Below are 21,466 nucleotides of genomic sequence, written 5' to 3'. Positions count from 1 at the left end.
CAAAAAGCCATCAGGGACCTAGACTCTCCTGGCTTCCTCTTCTGCCATCTTGAATGGGTTTCCTCACAGTCTAGGGTAGCTGCCCAAGTTCCTGCCATCATTTCCTGAATCCAGGCAGCAGGATGGAAAAGAGGAAGGGTATATGCCTCTGCCTTTCAGAGAGACTTTCCGGAGGGCTCACACGCTTGTACTTCATGGCATACCCAGCTGCCAGGGAGCCTGGGAAATACCATCTTTCAGTTGGGCAGCAATAAACCCAACCAAAATTTGGTGTTTTGTTACTCAGAAGGAAAAGGAGAGTGGAGATTAAAGAGCAACTAGCAAAACCTGCCATGTGGGTCTGTACTTCAAGCACAAGCCATCAGAGCATGACATGGCAAAAATCCTTAGGAGACTTTTACTCAGAATCAAAAGCCAGGGAAAGAATATAGTTGAATTAACACACATTTGGTATCTACATAAATGGAGCCTTTCTAGCGGCTGGTTTTGGGTCTGATGGGATTTGAACCTTGTGTAATCTTCTTTCTTTCTGTAAAGGATTTGCTAAGAAAAGAGAAGCTTTGGTCCAGCCCACCTTAAAATTTCCTTAAATATGAGACAGTCAAGTCTTTGATTAGTGGAGTTAAATCTTGGAAGTTAAATACTACCCACATATCTGGTTTTACCCCCATTAAAACAAAGCTGAGGTGCTAAGAGCATGGATCAGAATCAGATGACTTTAGTACCTGTCTCTTACCCCAAAACGTCACTATGTTGACTGAGCTCACAAGCTAATTTCAGTGAGAATGCAGAACTCAAATGTCTCTTGTCCTGACATCTACCGTCCTGGTACCACGGCTCTCTGCCGGGGTAGGTGTGCAGAGCCCCTGCCCCTGGAGCCCTGAGGGGGACAGTGAGCCAGAGTTGCAAGGACTAATGGTTCACGCCAGCTGGGCTCCCCAGGGGTTCCTCTCTCCCCACCACAGACTCCCCTCTGCATCTTCCACCTGGCCCATCCATTCATTGCTTCCAGTTTGTTCCATCCAGGCCCGCTCTGGATTGGGGGGAGGGCCTGGGCGGTTCTCATGTTCCTTGTGGACTTGCAAGATCACCAAAGGGCCTCTTGGAGCATCCTTTGTTCAGAAGGTTCCAACTCCAGGACAGGAGGGAGGGCAGGGAAGTCATCCCCATCCCGCCCTGGGAGCAGCACCTACATCAGGTGCAGGAGGGAGCCCTTTCCTGACCACATGTGTTTCTCCATCAGAGCTGTGTTTCCAGACGATGCGGGAAGGTAGAGTCAAGGGCCAGACCCCATCCCCCAAGGCAACGCCCCCAAGTGATGGTCAGTGGGAGGGATAAAAAAAAAAAAAAAAACCCACATCCTTAACATCGTTTCTATAAAGAGACTCTTCACTAGTTGCAGTCCTTTCCCTGTGAGCTCTGGAATGTGTAAATATTATTTTCCTTTATGGTGACACGGTGCCCCTTTCACCCAGTTAGGGCTCACCCCAAGGTGTTGTTGGGTGTTGGGAAAGCTTCAGAACCAGCCTGGACCTGGCGCTCCACAGGCAGGAAAGCCTCCTTGGGGCTAGGGAGCCTAAACCCTTGTAGGGTCTGTTGTCTTCCACATTTAGTGCTCAGTAAACATTGTTGTGGTATCAATTATTCTCCGATTAGGTGAAACAATAAAACTGAACCCTGTTGAACTATAGGATCTGTGGGAACGAAGGTTTAAAAAAGTGTTAATGTGGTCTTTGGATAGGTCTATATCTGAATGTCAAAGCTATCTTTCAGATTAAAACTAAGGCAGGCAGCCCCGGTGGCTCAGCGGTTTAGTGCCGCCTTCGGCCCAGGGCGTGATCCTGAAGACCCAGGGTGTGATCCTGAAGACCGGGATCAAGTCCCACGTTGGGCTCCCTGCATGGAGCCTGCTTCTCCCTCTGCCTGTGTCTCTGCCTCTCTCTCTGTCTGTCTCTCATGAATAATCTTTAAAAAAACAAAAACAAAAAACTAAGAGCCAGTTAGGGTACTCGACCCTTTTGCGCAGTTTTGCATCCCATCATTCATCCCACAGATGTGTCTGCGGCACATGCCAGGGGCCAGCTCTGGGGAAGGGCCGGGACTTAGAGGCAGGAAAGTGGGGTCCTACGCCAGGTGCTCACAGGGGCATCACACAAGTTGGGTGATTTCAGAGAAGGGAAGAGCTAAGGGAGGAGGCAGGCCGGCTCTGCAGGCGCTGCTATTTGCACCAGGTGTTGCAGAATGCCTAGGAGCTTACCACAGAGAGGACTAAGTATTCAAGGTTCAGGAGATGCAAGTCAAGAGGCTTGTGAGCCAGTGAGAAGCCTGGGTAGACAGAGCTGGGGTACAGCAGGGCAAGCAGGAAGTGGGCCCCTGGGACTGTGACCCCAGGCTGTGAAGGGGCAGGACATGCTGGAGAGGCCCTGCTGGGTCCCCCAGGAGCTGAGGGGGATTTGTTAATGGCTCTTAGTGGCAGCAGATGCCCTTGACCTGAGACCTCACTCACCTCAGAGGGTAGCACTGCCACCTAGCCCACCTGCCAGAGCCTCGGGCCAGAAGCCTTGGGTCCTCCTGCTTGGAAAGACCAGGACTGTGCTACAGGATGGAGGGCCAGGGACGCCTGGGTGGCTCAGCAGTTGAGTGCCTGCCTTCCACCTAGGGTGTGATCCTGGAGTCCCAGGATCGAGTTCCACATCGGGTTCCCTCCATGGAGCCTACTTCTCTCTCTGCCTGTGTTTCTGCCTCTTTTTCTCTCTTTCTGTCTCTCCTGAATAAATAAACAAAATCTTAAAAAAAAAAAAAAAAAAAAAAGTTGGAGGGCCAGGCCTGGGAGAACTGGTGAGTGGGTTTATGGCCAGTTGGTGCAGCCAGCCTGGGTGATCCTCACCAAGAAATGTCCCACAGCCTGTCAGACATGGGGCCCAGGAGAAAGGGTTTGCATGAACACAAGTAACCAGTTATGAGTGGTTCATCCCCAGGGGCCACAGGCAGCCCTCTAGCCTTGAGGCTTCCATCCTGCCCAGCAAATCCTCTGATGTCAGGAGGGGTGGCCACTGCTTTCAGTGCCCTTTAAAAGGTCCCTTTGGGGGATCCCTGGGTGGCGCAGCGGTTTGGCGCCTGCCTTTGGCCCAGGGCGCGATCCTGGAGACCCGGGATCGAATCCCACATCGGGCTCCCGGTGCATGGAGCCTGCTTCTCCCTCTGCCTGTGTCTCTGCCTCTCTCTCTCTCACTGTGTGCCTATCATAAAAAATAAATAAATAAATAAATAAAAAATAAAAGGTCCCTTTGACACAGGGCATGTGGGTGGCTTGGTTGGTTAAGCATCTGACCCTGGGTCTCAGCTCAAGTCTTAATCTTGGAGTCGTGAGTTCAAGCCCCATGTTGGGCTCCACGCTGGGCATGGAGCCTACTTAAAAAAATAAAATGTCCGTTTGTCCATTAGCTGCATTAGGCTGAGGAAAATCAGATTTTGCTAGGGTGAAGATTGCAAGCAGTGAAAATATGTCTTTTCCAGGACTTCTTCCAGGTCAATATTTCCTCTAGGGACCCCGAGGCCTGACATTCCCGCAGTCTGCAAGCCAGGCCCCATGGAGGACTCACTCGGAGCCGGGACCCAGGCAGACCCTGCTCCCTGGAGTGCAGATCCCCATACCAAGGAAAAAGAATTGGCTACATACCCCTCAGTGCTGCCTCCGGTAAAGAGATTCCCCGAGTGGCCCTCTGTGTGGTCAGTGACGCCATCGCCAGGGTTAGGACAGCAGGACGAGGAGTGGGGCAGGGCAGCAACCCACCCAGAGGAGCACCAAGGCCCGGGCCCAGGCTGCAGGGGTCATGATTTGCTGCCCTCACATAGGCCAAGCCACACATCTTCAGTGGCCTAGCAGCCGTGGGACTCGAGCTCCACCTTATGCATAGCCTCCCGAGGTCTGTCTGTGCCCTGCCTGCGCCCCTGCCTGCGCCCTGCCTGTGTCCCCGCCTCAGTCCCTGGTCCTTTCTCCTGGGCCCACGTGGCTCTAGGTTGCCGCTGGGGCAGCCACAGCATCCAGGCCATGCCAGTAGCTAGCTCACTCAGTGCTGATGCTCATGTGCACTTTGGGACAAGACCTGATGGGGAAATAGGGACTCTCACACTAGAATCCTCTGTGGGTCTCCGCTGCTGCCACCTGCAGTTTGCCCTGGTTTCTGCAGAACCACTGACTGGTCTCCGAATCCAGACCCTCCTGAGGCTGGGTTTCCAGGGCTGTGCTAGGTATCACAGCTTCAAGCCAGTTTCAGTGCATTTCCTGTTTTGAGAGGACTTTCTCCTGGTTGCACACAGGAGAGGCTCCCATGGGCATCTGTTCCTGCCCAGCTAGGGCTGGGTCCCAGAGCAGCCCCTGAGGGGACAGCCCAGTTAGGCCTGCAGAGCTGGGTGGTGCGGGGCCCAGGTGTGCAGCCAGCAGAGGGGAAAGGACCCCAACTGATCCCGACCTTGACCAAGGCAGGTGTCAAAGCCTCATTCCCTGAGTATGAAGGAAAATACACTCAGGAAGCCCCGCCCCAAGCAGGTGCAGGGCCGCTGGAGCTTGTGCTCTGGTTCTGGGGTCCTTGGCCTGCCACCTGCTGTCACCTTACTGGAAATTCTCCTGCTTCTGAGTCCCTTGTCTGCTGCTTCCTGGGCTCTCTCTGCAGGGGAATCCAAGGCTACTCCACACTCTGGTCCCTTCCTAGGCTTCTGTCTCCCTTGGTGACAGAAGGTGCTTGGGATCCCTGTCCACAGGGACACCAACCCATCCTTCAGCTGGGGGACATCCTATCACATGATGCCTCTCTTCTCTTTCTGGAGCACCTGTCAATTGGCATTTAGACCCTTTGCAGTGGTTCCCTGCTTTTCTGGGGATTTTTCTCCTACTTTCTGTATCTTTTTTTTTTTTTTTTTTTAAGATTTTATTTACCTGAGAGAAGGAGAGAGAGCCCATGAGTTTGGGGAGGGGCAGAGAGGGAGGGAAAGGCAGAGGGTGAAACAGACACCCCATGGGGTGGGGAGTCCGACACGGGGCTCAATCCAAGGACCAGGGAGCCCGACGCAGGGCTGGATCCCAGGACCCCAAGATCCTGACCTGAGCTGAAGGCAGATGCCTAACCTACTGAGCCATCCAGGTGCCCCTTTCTTCATCTTTTTATGCTCTCTGGGAGATTTTCTCAGCTTAACTTCCCACCTCTTCTATTTCTATCTGTAGTTCTGCTGCCATATTTTAATTTCCAAGAACTCTGTTTTCCTCCAATACTCCTCGTTTCTTGGATACTGTATCGCTCATCTTTGGGAAGCGGCGTGTTGTTTCTGGGCTTTACCGGCTGTCAGCTTCTGCTCTTCCTCTTGCTGGCTTGTTCCAGTGATTCATGCCAGCGGTTCTCAGACATGTCTGGTGGCATTTGGCCCTCACTCCTTAAAGCAGTTGGGGGACTCAGCCAGTGGACTGCGTCATCCCCCCAGGGACCCCAGGGACAGTGTATGCAGTGTTTTTTTTTCCACTCAGTCTCCATCCTGTGGGGGGGTCTAGGTCTGGGGGCTGCTATCTGGAGCCCTTCCACCTTATTGGGAGGGGAGTTTCCTCCACTGTCCCCAGGGCACTAGCAGCCTGGCTTTGCCAACAGTGGGTGCTGGAAAGACCAGCAGGGTTTCTGGTAGCATTGAACAAGAGAGGCAGGTAGGGAGGAACCTCTGCTGGCCTGGACACTCCCCTCTAAGGGTGAGTTGGGGGCTCCCTGTTAGAACCAGTTCCTAGGCCCCAGCCCCACCCCAAGCAGCTTCTCCGAGGTCTCCCGGAGAGGGTCTCTGGGCAAACTGGTCTCCTAGAGCTAGTATGTTTCTAGAACATTCAGTGCCCATACAAGGTCTGACCACATATCTGACTATGCAACCTCTCTGGGTATTGGGTCCCTTGTCTTTAAAATGGGGGTGTTGAATCTGGTGACCTGAGGATTCTCCTCGCCCCAACCTTTTAGGATCACGTCACCCACCCCTCTGGGCAAAACCTGCTATATAAACAGTCACTGAACCCCAGCTGGGCTTTGAGATGCTCAGAGCCCCCCTCCCCTCCCAGGGCTCATCCCCACCTGTGTACAGTTGTAGGGCTTGGGGCTACATGGGGGAAGCCTGGGAGCCTCTAGGGGCTGTGGGTGACAGTTCCCCAAGGCCAGCCTAGGCCTCTCAGGTGGTAGAGGCCTACAGGGACACAGTCCAGGAAGCAGGCCCGGGGTCACCACAGCTAGCAGGCCTCACTGTGAGAGGCACCAGGCTCCCGGGGGGATGGCCCATCTGTTGTTAAGTGTTCTGTGGCTGCCTTCGCCACCTGCTGAGCTGATAGCCTAGAGGTCATGGAGGGCATGACCTGGAGTGGTTTTCTTTTAGGCTCCTGCTCTGGGAAGATGGCCTACTATGGAAAATGCATTGAAACTGTCATTGAGCAATTGAACAAATTTAAGCCTGAGAAGGACATTCCTGAGCAGTTCCTGGAGGCTGCGTCTACCTCCCTGCAGGTAGGATTAGCATGGCAGCTCTGGGCCTGCTGGGAGGCGTGCCAGCAACACATGTCCTATAGCTAGTTACTTTCTAGCAAAACAACATCAAATTCCTTCCTCACAGCTGCTTTCTTTCCCACCTGGGGAGAGGCTGTGGGTTTAGCGCCTCGCCATCCAAAGGCTGGGCATGCTCAACGTCACTGTATGTGGCAATGGTGGCTGCCGTGTCTCCCAGGGAGCCCTTCAGGGCTGGGACCCCTCTACCTCAAGAGGCATTCCTGGCATCCAGAATACGCATTGGACCAGTCTCGTGAGAGGAAACCACAGCACCGTGACCCGGGACATATCTGCACAGTACCTTCCAAAACTGAAGATAGCTAAGAGTCAGCTTCCTCCCCAGGGAGGCTCTGCATGGGCAGCCAGTGAGCTGACCAACCTCCAACAGAGTCAGGGGCTGGCCAAGGCAGCATGGCCCACAGGAGCCCTCAGCTCCTTCATCTTGTGACCCACACCTGGAAGAAATAAGGGGCCTTCCCCCCAGCTGCCCAGCTCCATCCCTATGCCCCCACACGGTCCCCACCCCATGGCTGGGCTGGAGGGCCTGCAAGGGAGCCGTGCACTGTAGTACCTCCTGCTACCTCAACAGCCCTTGAAGGCCTCCCTGGGATCCAGGACTCTGGCCATGTGTCCATCAGTCCATCCATCAAGGGTGGGTGCTCAGGGAGCCCGAGGAGCATGTGTTGCAGGGGTCTTGCCTTCAGGACTTTGAGACATGGGCCCTGGGGGATGGAGCCTCTGGAGGGGGTCAGGTCCACCTTGGGAAATGCTGTAGGACTGCCACCGGGCCTGCTGCCTGCCCATTGCCATCCAGTGGCAGGAGAACACCTGCATCCACTGGAAGGGGCTGCGGCCACTAATTCTGGGAGGTTTGCCTCTAATTGCTGCCACACTTGCATTTCTTTCCCAGGTCCCTTGTGAGCTATTTAGGGTGCTTGCCCCTGGAGAGGCAGCTGTGGCCAGGCCCCACCTCTGGCCCCATTACCTGCTCAGCCGTGGCCTCTGCCGGGCCCCAGGCCACAGGTGGACTCCCTCTCCCTCCGGGTGTGGGAGGGCATTTTCCTGCTTGTGGTACAGCAGCCTGGAAACCTGGACAGAGGACAGGGTGGGTGGGAGTGGCCTGCAGAAGGGCCCGGGGCGCTGGGCAGTGTACACAGGGCTGGAGGGGTTCCAGGAACCAGAGACTCTCCCCCAAGAGAAAGCCTGGGACTGCTGACCCAGGACCTGCTCTGCAGTTTCACTCCGCTAGCTGGGCTGGGCAATCCACAGGGACTGGGCAGGGATTGGGGAGCGCTCCCCACCCTCACTCTGCACCCCTCTCTTGAGCTCTTGCCCTGAGACCCTAGGCATAGTGGGGAGGTGATGAGGACAGCCAGGGGCCAGGCCACTATGCTCTGTCCCCAGCCAGAACCAGCTCCCTAGTGCCCCCTTGCAGCCTGGCCCCTCTGCTGCTCAGGCTTGGCTGTGGCAGCTCCCCCATACGCCGGCCAAACGTATTTGCCATCAGCCATGACTGCTGCTGCTACTCTTGTCCTAAAAGAGAGACCTCACCCGAATCTCCCACCTTCTGACACCAAACAGGCTCCCTAGTGCCTCTGCTGCGTCCTCAGGACCCTGTCCCCCCGAGGCTTCCTCCCCCCACACTGCTCAGCACACACAGTTAATGTCTTGATTTCTCAGTAACCACCATTACAGAAAGTTGGGTTCATTACAACAAATGGGGGGGGGGGCACTTTCCCCCACAACTAACAGATCGTTACTGGCAAGTCCTGCCGTGATGCTCCATGTGTGCGTGTCTGTGGGGAGGAGGCCCACATGCCAGCCAAGCGCTGGGTTCTACTCTGGGTCCCTGACAGGGGCCCTAACGCTCACACAGGTGGAGAGGCAGCTGCGTTTTTATTATTATTATTATTATTAAAGATTTTATTTATACATGAGAGATGCACAGAGAGAGGCAGAGACACAGGCAGAGGGAGAAGCAGGGTCCCCGTAGGGAGCCTGATGCGGGACTCAATCCTGGACCCCAGGATCACGACCTGAGCCAAAGGTAGATGCTCAACTGCTGAGCCACCCAGGCATCCCCCGCTGCATTTTCTGACTCACTGGTTCTCCTAGATCCTTTCAAATGTCTACCTTGAGTCCAGGCAGGTGGTGCTGGAGACTAATGCACTCGGGACAACACAGTCTTGCCTCCAGCCATCAGAAAATTGGTTTCATCCACGGCTTTCTGGTAGACCAAGGCTCAAGACTCACCTGGAAGAAAGTGACCCCGCACACAAACGAACCCGCCTTCTGGTGGAGGGCAGGTTTATTGGTGCCAAAAAAGATATGTTGAAGTCATAACTGCTGGTTACCTGTGAGTGTGACCTCATTTAGAAATGCCGTCTTTGCAGATATAATTAAGAAGTTCAAAATAAGATCATCCTTGATTTAGGCTGAGCCCCAAATCCAGTGTCTAGAAACCTTATGAGAAAAGAAAACTCTGGACACAAAGAGACAGAAGGAAAAAGGCCATGTGACCCCAGAGGAGAGTTAGGGTGATACGTCTGTGTGCTATGGACACCAGGATTGCCGCAGCCACCCACAGCTGGGAAGAAGCACAGCGTGAACTCTCCCTCTGAGCCCCAAGAAGGCACCGACTTTGCAACACCTCAGTTCTGGACTTCTGTCATCCCTATTGTTTTCAGCTGCCAAGTTTGTGGTAACTTGTTACAGCAGCCCCAGGACATTTCAGACAAGGAGCCTCCTGGGGGAGGCCAAGGATGGAGGGGCCAGGTTGGCACACTGAGGTTTGCTACCAGAATGCTGGGCTCCGGGGACCAGGTGGAGAGGAGGTCTGACTGAAGGGTGGGGAAAGGTCCAAGGACTTGTCGACTGGGGAAAGGACACACTGACTTTCTCTCTGCAGATTGATCTATAGATCAGAAAGGGATCCCTCCTTGCCACTGTGGGTGTAGGCACTGAGACATGGGGGTCTAGCCTCTCCAGATGACAGCCTCCAGGCGACCTGACAGCAGCGCTGAGGGCCTGACTGGAGCTAAGAAAGGAGGAGGGATGGAAGGGGGAGGGGGTGATGGTACCAGCAACCAGGCTTGTGGTCAGCAAGCAGCCTGCACTGGCCCGAAAGCCTGGGTTATTCTGTGTTCCCTGGCCGGACCCTCAGGAGGGATGGGGATGAGAAGGAGTTCCTCCCTGCACCACTCCTCATCTGCTCCCCACAGGTAATCTCACTTTGGAACAAATATCATCTCATTTGAGCACCATGATGGTGGACTTGAGAGTTTCCTGTAGGGGGGATGAATGCTGAGTGCTGCCTTTGGCCACTCCTTCCCCTACCACACACTCCCAGAGGCCCATGTGGCGAGCCAGCTGTAAAAAAAATCCAGAAAAGTAATGGCTTAACAAAATTAGAGATATCTTTGCTTATATAAGAAGCGTTCTGCAGACTGGCAGTCTAGGGTGGGCGCAGCAGCTCTGTAGTGTCATTAGGAATGCATTCTCCTAAAAAAAAAAAAAAAAAAAAAAAAAGGAATACATTCTCCTTCCTCTCTGCTTGGCCCTCCTTAGAATATACCTTTGTCTTATAGCCACAAAATGGCTGCCCTGTCTCCAGCATTGCATCCATATCCCAGGTAAAAAGAGGAGAAAGGCAAATAGCATAAGGCAGGTACCAGGTGAATCTGCCTAACTTTCTAAGAGCTTTCTTGGAGGCCACACCTGACAATTAGCCATTAAATCTCATTGATTAAAGCCATTTGCGGGCAGCCCGGGTGGCTCAGCGGTTTAGTGCTGCCTTCAGCCCAGGGCATGATCCTGGAGACCTGGGATCGAGTCCCACGTAGGGCTCCCTGCATGGAGCCTGCTTCTCTCTCTGCCTCTCTCTCTCTCTCTCTCTCTCTCTCGATGTGTCTCTCCTGAATAAAAAAAAAAGCCATTTGCTACATGGCTCTATCAGCAGGGGTCTGGAAAAAGTTCTCACTGAGCATACCAACCATGATGAGATGGCATTCTTCTGTTGGGCAGGAAGAATGGAGGAGGGGTTATGTCAACATCTGGCAACCTCAGCTTTCTCTCTCTGCTTCTTCCCCTGGCTTTGGTTTTGGCATCACAGATTAGCAGGGGACCCTAGGTATTCTGCATGGTGCTGAAATATGCACCCCAGCCCCTTTCCTGCCCTGGGCCCCCGTCTCACTTGCCTGAACTCTGTGGTGCTGACAGACAAGCTGGATCTGGGAACTCCTACAGGGGCTGCTGATGGTGGGCAGTTTTGCAGGCCTCTGAGTCCTCTGCCCCAGGCCCCCCATCTCTCAGGACTGTCCATGAAACTGTTACCCAAAGGCTTGCCGCCCCCCTGGGGGCTGGCCAAGGGCCATGGTATCAGAAAACTCAGAGGCCCTTGGGTAACCACCACCCTCTGGGTTCCATGACCGAGGCTGGTTTGGGGCTAAGGCTCAGCTCTGGTACTGGGGCCCTCTTTGCAACTCCGCCCTTGTTTTACCTCCTTTTGGAGAAAGCCCGGCCAGCTCAGCCTCAGCAATCCTCTGCCAGTCTGGCCAGAAGGAAGTGGTCTGGAGCTCAGTGCCCTTTGACCCCCATCAGGCCTCAGTCTCTTCTCTGTGACCAGCTACATTGACCTTCCTTAGCAGTGAGGACCTGGCCCTGGGCCCAGCCTCCCCCATGGGGCAGGGTGTCATTTACCACATGGTTCTATGTGTTCTAGGCCCCGGGCCCCATGCAGCCCTGCCTGACCTCCTTACTGGGGACTTACAGCATCAGGGCTTCCAGCCTCGGGCTCAAGGCTCTGACCTTATTAAAAATACATACTCACACTTCCCAAACGCGGACGTAATTCATGAGAAGCAGAGTCACTGTTGTCTGAGCCTCAGAGATGGGGGCAGGGGGGATACTGTGGGCAGGCATCCTGCAGAGTCATGCAGCCTGGGCTCTGGCCCCGCTGACTCACTGCTTTCTGACCTGTCTGCACAGATCCCTGGGCTGTGCTGGACAAAGCGTGCCCGGTGTGGGCATAGTCTGGGGGTCAGAGGGCCATGAGGGGGAAACTGGCGCAGAAGCCTGCCTGCAGGGACCAAAGCTGACCGTGGAAGGAAACCCCATGTGTGCCCAGCCTTTGCATAGTATTTGCAAAATCTGTACATCCCGTGGAGGCAGGACGTCCCCTTCCCTCCCTCATGAGCACCAGGGTGACATTTTAGCAGGAAAGGGCGAATAACTGCCAGTGTGTGCTGCTAGGTGAGACGGCTGGCCAGCATCTGACTGTGGGGAGGTCAGGGAGCACCTGAGCAAAGACCTAGTGAGAGTGAAGGAGCAAGTGTGTGGGGACAAGCATTGCAGGCAGAGGGAACAGCCAGCACAGAGGCCTAGAGGGGACACTCCAATGCTGGAGAAGCAGAAGGAGACCAGTGGGGCTGGAGTGGAACCATGGTTGGGTAAGAACTCAGAGGGACCCAGAGCAGTCCCCATAGGGCCTCACCGGCCGCTGTAAGGACTCCTTCTGGAAGGTTCTAAAGAAGGACAGACATGATCTCACTTGGTGGCCAGGTTGGAAATAGAGGACAGGCAAGAGGAGAAGCCAGAGCACAGCTGGGTTCCCCTGGCCCACCCGTGAGGTGTTGGGTGGGAGGCAGAGGGAGGCATCAAGGGGTCTGGTCTGGACAGCTGGGAGCAGGGGTTGTGCTTATGAGATGGGAAGGCTGGGGAGGGGCAGGTTGGGGCAAAGCCCCGGAGGCTGGCCTCAGGCAGAAACCAGGGGGTGAGATGGGGGGAGGAACAGGTGGAGACAGAGCTTTTGGGAGTCTGGGAAGGCTGGCTGGGGACACACATTGGGAAGGGCAGGTTTTCAGCCTTGCCACTGGATGAGGTGCCCCAGGGGGTGAGTGCAGAGAGTGAAGAAACTGGGCGGGAGGAATGGACCCTGAGCCCCCCACCCCAACATGCCAAAACTGAGGAGACCAGAAGCCTGCAATGGAGCCTGAGAGCAGAGGGCATCACAGGAGAGTATTAGCATGAGAACCTAACTACCTGGGCCCTTACCAGGCACTGGGAGGAGCCAGGGATTTAGTACAGCTGGGGAGCTGTGGGGAAGGCTTCAGAACCCAAGTCTGGGACAGCCAGGGCTACGCTGTGCAGCACCTATGGCATATCTGTCACCTCTGCCGGGGAAGGAAGAGGGGAGTCGTCTCTCACGCCCTGCTGGCTCTCCTAGGGCAGGACCAAGCTGTGTCCAGAACCACAGAGGCAGAACCCACAGAAGAACATGATCCTCGGGCTTCCAGCCCCTGTGATGCGGGGGGAGCGACACTGTCTGCTGAGACAACATACAGATGCCCCCACCACACGCATGGGAACAGAGGCTCTCCCAGGTCCTGCGGCTTTTCCAGGACCCCTCAGGTGGTCCCATTTCTCTGAAAACAGGTGAAGAAACCATGAAGGAAAAGATAGATTTGGCCTCAGAAAAAAGAGAAACCGGGCAGCCCTGGTGGCGCAGCGGTTTAGCGCCGCCTGCAGCCCAGGGTGTGATCTTGGAGACCCAGGATCGAGTCCCACGTCGGGGTCCCTGCATGGGGCCTGCTTCTCCCTCTGCCTGTCTCTGCCTCTCTCTCGCTCTGTCTCTCATGAATAAATAAATAAATAAAATCTTTAAAAAAAAAAAAAAGAGAAACCTCTGTGCCAAAAAATACGCAAAGTTAAAGGACCAATTACAAACTCACAAAAATAACTATCATATTAATGAATATGTTAATTGTCTCACTATATAAAGAGCTCATAAAATTCAGGAAAATATCATCCCAATAAAAAGTTAGCCAAGAATATAAACTGATAATTCACAAAAGTACAAATAAATATCCAGTAAATGTATGAAAATTTCACTGATAATAAAAAAAAATGAAAAATAAGGGGCTCATTGGTGGTTCAGTGGGGTAAGCGGCTGCCTTCCCAATTCAGGGTCCTGGGATCTCCCTCTCCCTCTGCTGCTCACCCTGCTTGTGCTCTCTCTCTCTCTCTCTGTGTGCCAAATAAATGAATAAAATCTTCTTTAAAAATGCAAAATAAAATGAGATACCAAAATGTATCTAATATATTGGTAAAAAAATTTTTTTAACAACTCTGCAGGTGAGTTGATTTTGATATGCTTTGCACCTGTCAGGGGCCAGGTGCACACCCGGGCTTCATCCCACATTATCTGTCCTGTGGCCACATTCTAAGTTCTGCAGGAGCATCACGGCTGTGGGTGCCTTGCTCCCCTGCGATGGGAGACAGCACCCCCCATGCCCCTGGTTAAAATTAGGCTCTTACTTTCTCCCTTTACCTTGAACTTCTTTTTGTTTTCAGAAAGAAGTAAAACATTTATTGGGCATGAATGTATTACATGTACATTGCGGATACAGTTGGGCATCACATACAGCATAGTATTTGCAAAATCTGTACATTACAATTGATATGGCAGGTTTAATACAACATATATGAGCTAGTCTAAAATTTAATGCAGAAAGATACGGGGTTTTTTGTTTTCTCCTAAAGTTGAAAAGTTTGGAATGTATGTCCAGCAGCAAGGGAAAACATTTTGTCTTTCAGCATAAAGAGCTGTGCAAGGGTGACATTCAAGCACATTCGGTTAGGGCCCTCCTCAGTTTCGACGGGATCGCCAAATGGCAAAGGCCAGCCAGACACAGGCAGAAACCGCTGACATTTCAAGCTCATAACAAGGCAGACAATGGGGGGAAAAAAGCTTTAAAGAGTTTTATTAAATGCCCTAAACTTCTAGTGTGTGGGTATCTCCTGCATTTTGGAGGGTTCCCTTAGGTTCCCAGAAGTGTGATTGCTGGGTTAAAGGGAACAGGAACAGGGTGTAAAGTTACCCAAAACGTATTCCCAGGATGTTTGCAGGAAAGGCTCCTTGGCATCTGCCTCCCACCCCCACCCCCACCCCTACCCCCGGAGAGCAGAGTGCAATCCCTCCTGCTCCTGGCAATTCCTCACCTGGCTTGGCACACCTGACAAGTCCCACAGAGGCCCCCTTACCGTTCTCTTTTTCTTTGGGGTTACTTTTCTAATAATTCATTTGAAACGCTTTATAAGAGTTTGCCCTTTTCTTTCATTGTGGTAAAGCCTACCTGTTTTAAGGTGGTGTAAAATTTGCCACCTTAACCATGTAAAGCACGGGGTTTGATGGTGTTAATACATCCCCACTTCCCCACGCTCCACCGCCAGAACTTCCTCATCTTCCCCACCCAAACTGTCCCTGTGAAACCCCAGCTGCCTGCCTCACCCCATCCCGGCTCCCCTCACCCCATATGCTGTCCTGGGGATCCAGCTCCTCCCAGGGCTCCTGTACATGAAATCACACCTTCATCCTTTGGGGTTGTTGGTTTGAATGGCTCATTTCTGTCTGGGCCCCCAGCTCGCTGTCACTACCAGGAGCCCCTGGGGGACCGCATCCTGGGGTCTGCCGTGGGCTCACCACCTGCTCTGGGAGAGGTGCCCTGACTGGCTCTCCCCTGGCACAGAGGGGACGCCTGGCCCTGGCCCTGGCCCCCTCCCAGCTGTTTCTTTTCTAGACACTGAGCCCCCAGAAGCAGGCATTCATTTTAGAGGTGCTGTCGGGGTGCCTAGAGTACCGGAAGCTGCTGGCTGTGGTGGTGGATGCCTTCTACGTGCGGGCCGGCTGGCTCTGCCGACGGGCTGACTACAACCTCTTTGAGGGTAGGTGTCTCCATGGGCCGGGCCTGCTGCGCTGGCCTCCTGCACGAGGGCCACAGCCTCACAACAGCAGGGGTGACCCAGTGAGGTGGCAGCAGATGGACACTCCCTGGGTTCGCACTGGACACCAGTTCCTGATGTTTCTGCAGCACTTTTGCTTTCCGTGGTCTCCCACAGCCCCTTACCTGGGTGGGCAGACCACAATCCACCTGACAGACATGGACACGGACTCCAGGCCCACTGAGGGCCAGGCTGCAGGCTGAGGGCCAGGCTCCAGGCAGGCGGACCTCAGGCCCTGCTGTCCAGGAGCAGAGCCTCTGATCCCTGAGAGGGGCACAGTCTGCTTTAGAGAGAATGCCTCTAAAAGGCCAGCCCGGGTGAAATGAGGAGCCTTTATCATCTACCAAGTTTCTGACCCCTCAAAGCCTGAGGACTAGGGGCAAGGCCAGCCTGATGGCCACAGTTGGGACTGTCCAGCAGGGGATTAAACATGAGATGTCTCTGCCTGGCTTCTTGCAGACCCCTAATGGCCACCTGTCCTTCTGGCATGTGGGGAACATTATGGGCACAGTGACCAGTGTCTCCAGTGAGGGAGTTGGTTCAGCCCCCACCCCCAGCCCCTGCACTAGGCCTCGTGCTCCTGCCCAGGAGAAGAGGAGAGTGCAGGGTGCTGGGTAGCTGAGCTGGCTCCTGTACTCTGCCCGCACTGCAGGACACTTGGCTCACCAGCAGCACATCACTGGCCCACCTACCCATGGGTATGGCAAATAGTCCCTGCCTCAGAGGCCCCTCACCAAGCCCAGGGAGGTTCATGTGCCAGTTGGCTTCGAGGCCATTTGGTCTCTTAGCATTAACAAACTGAAATCCAAAATGATTTTACTTTTATGCAGGGAATTTCTGAGAACTCATCAAATGAGTTAGGGTGCAGGGAAGTGTTGTGAAAGCCACCACATACTCCCCTGTGTGAGACAGCGCCATTTGTACTCTTGCATCATCTTGTCACTTTCCTGTGGTGCCAGGTGAAGCTCCTGCCCCTGGCCACCCACCATGCTTGGCCCCAAGATCAGATGCTAGGGGGCGCAGGGGAGGACACCCCACGGTTGTCCCCACACTCACCAGCCTTGTCTCCTTAGTGATCTGCTACCTGGCCACGTTCCAGCTGGACGAACTCGGCTTCCAGCTCTTCTCTGACATCATCAGGTCTCAGCCCCTGGACAAAATGTGCAAGGTAAGCCACCCCCACCTGCCCCACCTTTTCTTCTTCTTTTTTTTTAAGATTTTATTTATTTGTGAGAGAGAGAGAACACAGAGGGAGAGAGGGAAGGAGAAGCAGGGAGCCCGAGGTGGGACTCGATCCCAGTACCCTGGGATCATGACCTGAGCTGAAGGCAAATGCTTCACCATATGAGCCACCCAGGCGCCCCCTACGTTTTCTTCTCAAACCCAAGGGTAGATATGTGTCCCATCTACTGCCAACCTCTTACCTTTCCTCATTTTATTTTTTTAAAAATTTTTAATTTTTATTTATTTATGATAGTCACACAGAGAGAGAGAGAGAGAGAGAGAGAGAGAGGCAGAGACATAGGCAGAGGGAGAAGCAGGCTCCGTGCACCGGGAGCCCGACGTGGGATTCGATCCCGGGTCTCCAGGATCGCGCCCTGGGCCAAAGGCAGGCGCTAAACCGCTGTGCCACCCAGGGATCTCCCTTTCCTCATTTTAATGGAAGAAACCCTGCTGGGTTTATTCTGTGTTTATGACAAGCTGGTACCCTCTCATGGCTGCACAGATGCTCTCTCTGTCCCCGGGGGATTGACTCCCATTCCTTAGGGTCCTGGTGAGTGCTGACAGGGGTCTGTTGCCTGTTTGGAGTCTGGGCTTCCAGAGACTTCCCTTCTGACTCATGACCAAGCTGCAGACCCAGGGCAGCCTGTCCTTCCAAAAGAGGCTGCGTGGCGTGGGGGACTCAGGGGCAGGTAAGGGAGCAAAGTCCCGAGCAGGCCCTGAGGACGGGCACCTCATCGGGGGAGGCTGCACACCAGCCCTGCCCAGGGCCACTTCTGTTATTTGTGTAGAAAGCTGAGACACCCAGACTCTGGGGCCAGCAGGACCACGAAGCCTGGGCTTGAGGCCCACTGTCCTTTGCTGGCCAGCTCCCATGGAGCATTTGCTATGGGTCAGGCTTCATCTGTGAGCAGTTCTTTTTTTTTTTTTTTCATCTGTGAGCAGTTCTTGCTTCATCGTCACAGCCACCCAGGGAGGTCATCCTGCTGGCACTCACCCCACAGTTGAGGAAACTGAGGCACAGAGAGGTTTGGTAACTTGCCCAGTGTCACTCAGCAAGTGAGCAGCAGAGCCCATTCTGGGACCAGGCTCTGGCCGACTGGCTTGCTCCTCATTCAGCTCGGGGGCATCACCAGACCAGGGAAACCACTCTCAGAGAAGCGCAGGTCATGGGCCCCAGGAGTGCTCTAAGTGTGTCCCTGAGAAGGCACACAGAGAAGGTGCTGACCCAAGGTTGTGGTTTACTTTAATGATGGGGTTTCCCAGCTACACAAAAACAAAGAGTTCACAGGGCGAAACGCTTGCATAGTTATCTTAAACCAGGTCTTCATTTCTTGCAGCCCTGGAGCTGACCCTAGAGCAGCCTTGACCTGAACCCAGAGGTGGCGGCACAGGACCCCCCGGGGCTGCCTCACAGTGCAGACCCAGCACAGGCATGCAGAGGGCTGGCTACACATGGCCAGCCCAGTGCCCCCAATGCATTTACCTCCCCCAGAGATTTTCTGTTAGAAGAGTCCTGGAAAAAAAAAAAAAAAGAGTCCTGGAAACAGCCCACACAAATTCCCAAGGGAGCTGGGAGCTGCAGGGGTGCAGTGGCACCTTGTGTCCTCTCTCCTCTGCCCCTGCCCCACCTCCCTCTTCAGTCCCATTGGGTCCACCTGCCAAGCTGTTGGGAATGGTATGGCTGCCCTGGGGCCCCTCCCTGGAAGCTCCCCACAGACCACACCTGGGGTGCTGCCACTGTCATGGTGAGCGATGACGAGGCACTAAGCTGGTTCTCAGGCAGCCTCGGCTATGGTCTCCATGGGACTCAGTGCTGGATGTGGCTCTGGGGCCAGGGGAGTAGCAATCCTGCTCACCCCAAGGAACCCTGTTCACACACTGGAATTCTCCAGACAGCCAGAGAACCTACCCCAGAACCCCGCCCCCATTCCAGCATGTTCCCTGAGGGGCTGCCCTCTCTTCACACCCAGGGAGAATGGTGACCTCGTTTTGGGAAGCCCTGTCCATGGGTGGGGGCAGCAGACCAGCTGACATGCTGAGTGGGAGGGCAGGGATGGAGCAGCAGGGAGCATCTGCCAGGAACAAGAGTAGCGGAGACCCCAGAGCCCCTTTAGGCAAGAAGTGGTAGCAGGTGAAAGACAGCAATGAACCTGGGAGGGCAGGAGAGAGATGATGGATGGTAGCCACGGGCCTGCAGCTGAGAAGACCACTGTGGGGCAGGGAAGGTGGGGAGGGGCTCCTGGGTGGTGGTTGGGGAGGGGCCAGACTGTCAAGTGGAGAAGCCACAAAAGGCTGTAGAAGGACACCTGGCAGCCACTGCATGAAGAAGGATGTGGAGGCCCAAGGGGAGGTGGAGATGAGGACATGGCTGTGGCGGTGCTACCCCACTGCTCCCCTTGCCCGTGGCTATCCCACAGCCTGGCCTCTCCGAGTTCACTGCAGCTGTGAGGGGCCGGACATGCAGCCCCACAGCAGCCCCAGGGGCAGTAGGCCCAGACCCACAGAGCCCAGAGGCCCACAGCGGGGACCCAGCTGCTGACACATACCTCTCCCGCATGCTGCCTGGCCCACCCCCAGTCAAGGCCCACGGCCCAGGACACGCTGTAGGGGACCCAGATGGGGGCATCATATTTCCTGTGTCCACACAAAGCTCTCCTGGGGGACTCAGAACGTGGCGTCGCCTTACAGCCAGTTTTCTGGGCACCTGGTTTGAGTGGTCTGTGGTGGTCCCCTTGACCAGACTAGACCCTCAAAGCTGGGATGTGGCTCAGCTTGGTGCATGCCCCTTACAGAGCAGCCCCCCGATAGGCCTTTGGCATAGCTGACCCTCAGATAAGGGGTGGGGGACTGAGCTTCCTCTCAGCAGTGCAGATGGCCACCTCCTTTGGCTAGGGCCACTCCAGCCAATGGAGTGGCTGGACACTCAATGGACAACCCCCTCTGTCCAGTTCCCAGATAGCCGGCCTCCACTGAGAAGCTAAGCTGTGCTGTGCCTTCTAGAACCAAACCTGGTAGACTAGAGGCCCAGACTAGAAAACAGGAGCCTGGGGCCGCTGGAAGTTCCTGCTGTGGCAGGGCTGGGCCCTCCCGAGGGCACAAGAGGCCCTGCCAGGGAAGACAACTTCAGTGGATTGGCTGGGCGGGTCAGTCCTGGAGCCCACCCCTGGCAGGGGCAGTGGCAAAAAACAATGCAACTCCGTTCTTGGAATTCTAGAACCCATGGGGTGAGGGAGGCAGGCCGCAGTCCATCTGTCCCCACTAGGAATGCTCCAGAAGTGGGTGTGGGCCTTCCAGTTCTGAGCAGTCAGCTCCGGCCGGCACTGGGCCCCCACCAGGGGGATGGGTCCTGCTGGGTTGCGGCATGCTCCAGAATGAGGTGGGCAGCCAGCCCCCCAGAGTAGGCACCCCAGACCAGCATGGGGGGCAGGTGAGCAGCAGTTGGGCTCCCCTCTCTGTTCTGGGGAGGGAGGGCCTGTCCTGAGGGGCCTCCTACCCTGGCGTGGACAGAGGCTTCCTCTCACAGTGTGTTAGCCACACCTGCCCCCTGGACATTGGCTTTGTGTGGGGAACTGGGAGCTTCACCTGGCTGCAGGGGGTCTGGGCTTGAGCCGCCTCCCTCAGGGTCCTATTTCTCTCTCAGTTCCTCGGGTTCTTGTTCAACCCCTTAAGCCTGTGCTCCTGGATCAAGGACGAATGGAGCCTCATCTACGAGACCGCCCATGTGAGCGAGAACTGGATCGATCCCCTGATGAGGTGGGCCAGGCTGGGAGCCTCTCTGTACCCCATGCCCCAAAGCTGCCCTCGCTGCCTGGCCCTGTGTCCCAAATGCCAGCTTCACTGGTATAAGCCAGGACCCACAGTGGGAGGCCCTGCCCTTGGGCTCCGCGAGGCTGCTGGGGTCAGGGTGAAGCTGCCCCCATTGTTTCCCTTCTGATGGGGGGGTTGGGGGGGCCACTTTATCTTCCTGGGGACAGAGGGACTGTTTGGGCCCAAGCAGACCACTGTGCAGCTGCATACAGGAGACCCAGAGGCCTGGGGAAGACAGAAGCCCTTCTGTGGGGAAGAAAACCATGGCCCTGGGGTCTCGGGGTGTCCCTGGAGCTGCCTCTGTTCTGGAGGAAAGTCCTCAGTCCCAGCCAGGCTGGATTCACCATCCATCCACAGGGCTGCCACCAGGGGCCCAGGCCTGGGTTCAGCCTGCTTCCAGGGTGCCCCCTGCCCACCACCCCAACCGTAGCCTAACACTACCGCTCTGGGACCTGCTGCATCCCAGGCCTGCCCTGCCCTGCCTGCCTCCCCCCACCCCGAAATCCCCACTCCCCGCTGGCCCTTGGACAAGCTCTTCTTTCCTCTGGGGGCCGTGGTCCTCAAGCTGGGGCAGGGGCCATTGAAACCATGCTATCTGCCCTCAAGGTTGCTCTAATGGTCAGACTGGTGATGTGGGCTATGCCCGCCTGGGACGTGGGCAGCACCACGCCTTGCCCAAAACCCTGCTTGGGGCACCCCCACCCCAGGCTCTACCCTGCCCCGCCCTACTCCCAGAGCCCCTTCTCCACCAGTCACTGACAGCTCAGCTCCCGGAACGTCCAAGAATCTCCAGCTTCCCCAGGCCTCCTTCCCCTGGGCCATCTGCTGCCCCAGATTAGCTCCATGTCCCCACTGCCACCACCCCCCTCAGACTCGCTGGGCTCCTGCAGCGGAGATGGTTCGGTGTTCCTAGTTCCCCTCTCACTTGGCAGCTGGGCTGGGACCTGATGCTTCTGGCTCTGCTTCCTCACCTGCCCTGTGGCTCCAGGGTGTGGCTTGCACTCAGTGCAGAGTGCCCCACCCTCAAGTAGCCCCGGGTGTGCTTAGTGGGGGGGTCCTTTGCATCCCAAGGGCTGTGCCCTCATTGACCTGCTTCG

At 55.3% G+C, this 21,466-nt stretch overlaps 1 protein-coding gene across 4 annotated transcripts in view; it reads left to right on the top strand.

The window, feature by feature from the left end:
• Positions 1–21,466, top strand: part of CFAP99 (cilia and flagella associated protein 99) — a 40,069-nt gene that overhangs the window by 2,126 nt on the left and 16,477 nt on the right. For 3 of the 4 annotated variants that reach the window (XM_038533249.1, XM_038533247.1, XM_038533248.1), the window contains exons 2-5: positions 6,394–6,521; positions 15,137–15,281; positions 16,412–16,506; positions 20,203–20,315. In XM_038533249.1, the coding sequence (XP_038389177.1) occupies positions 6,411–6,521; positions 15,137–15,281; positions 16,412–16,506; positions 20,203–20,315 (464 nt within the window). In that variant the 5' untranslated portion in view covers positions 6,394–6,410. Of the gene's footprint in view, positions 1–6,393; positions 6,522–15,136; positions 15,282–16,411; positions 16,507–19,804; positions 19,990–20,202; positions 20,316–21,466 lie in introns of those variants that run through there. The other variant, XM_038533250.1, reaches the window with a different exon arrangement.

The sequence above is a fragment of the Canis lupus genome, chromosome 3 (genome assembly GCF_011100685.1).
Source record: "Canis lupus familiaris isolate Mischka breed German Shepherd chromosome 3, alternate assembly UU_Cfam_GSD_1.0, whole genome shotgun sequence".
Lineage (NCBI taxonomy): Eukaryota > Metazoa > Chordata > Mammalia > Carnivora > Canidae > Canis > Canis lupus.
This window is presented reverse-complemented; position numbering and strand designations above follow the sequence as displayed.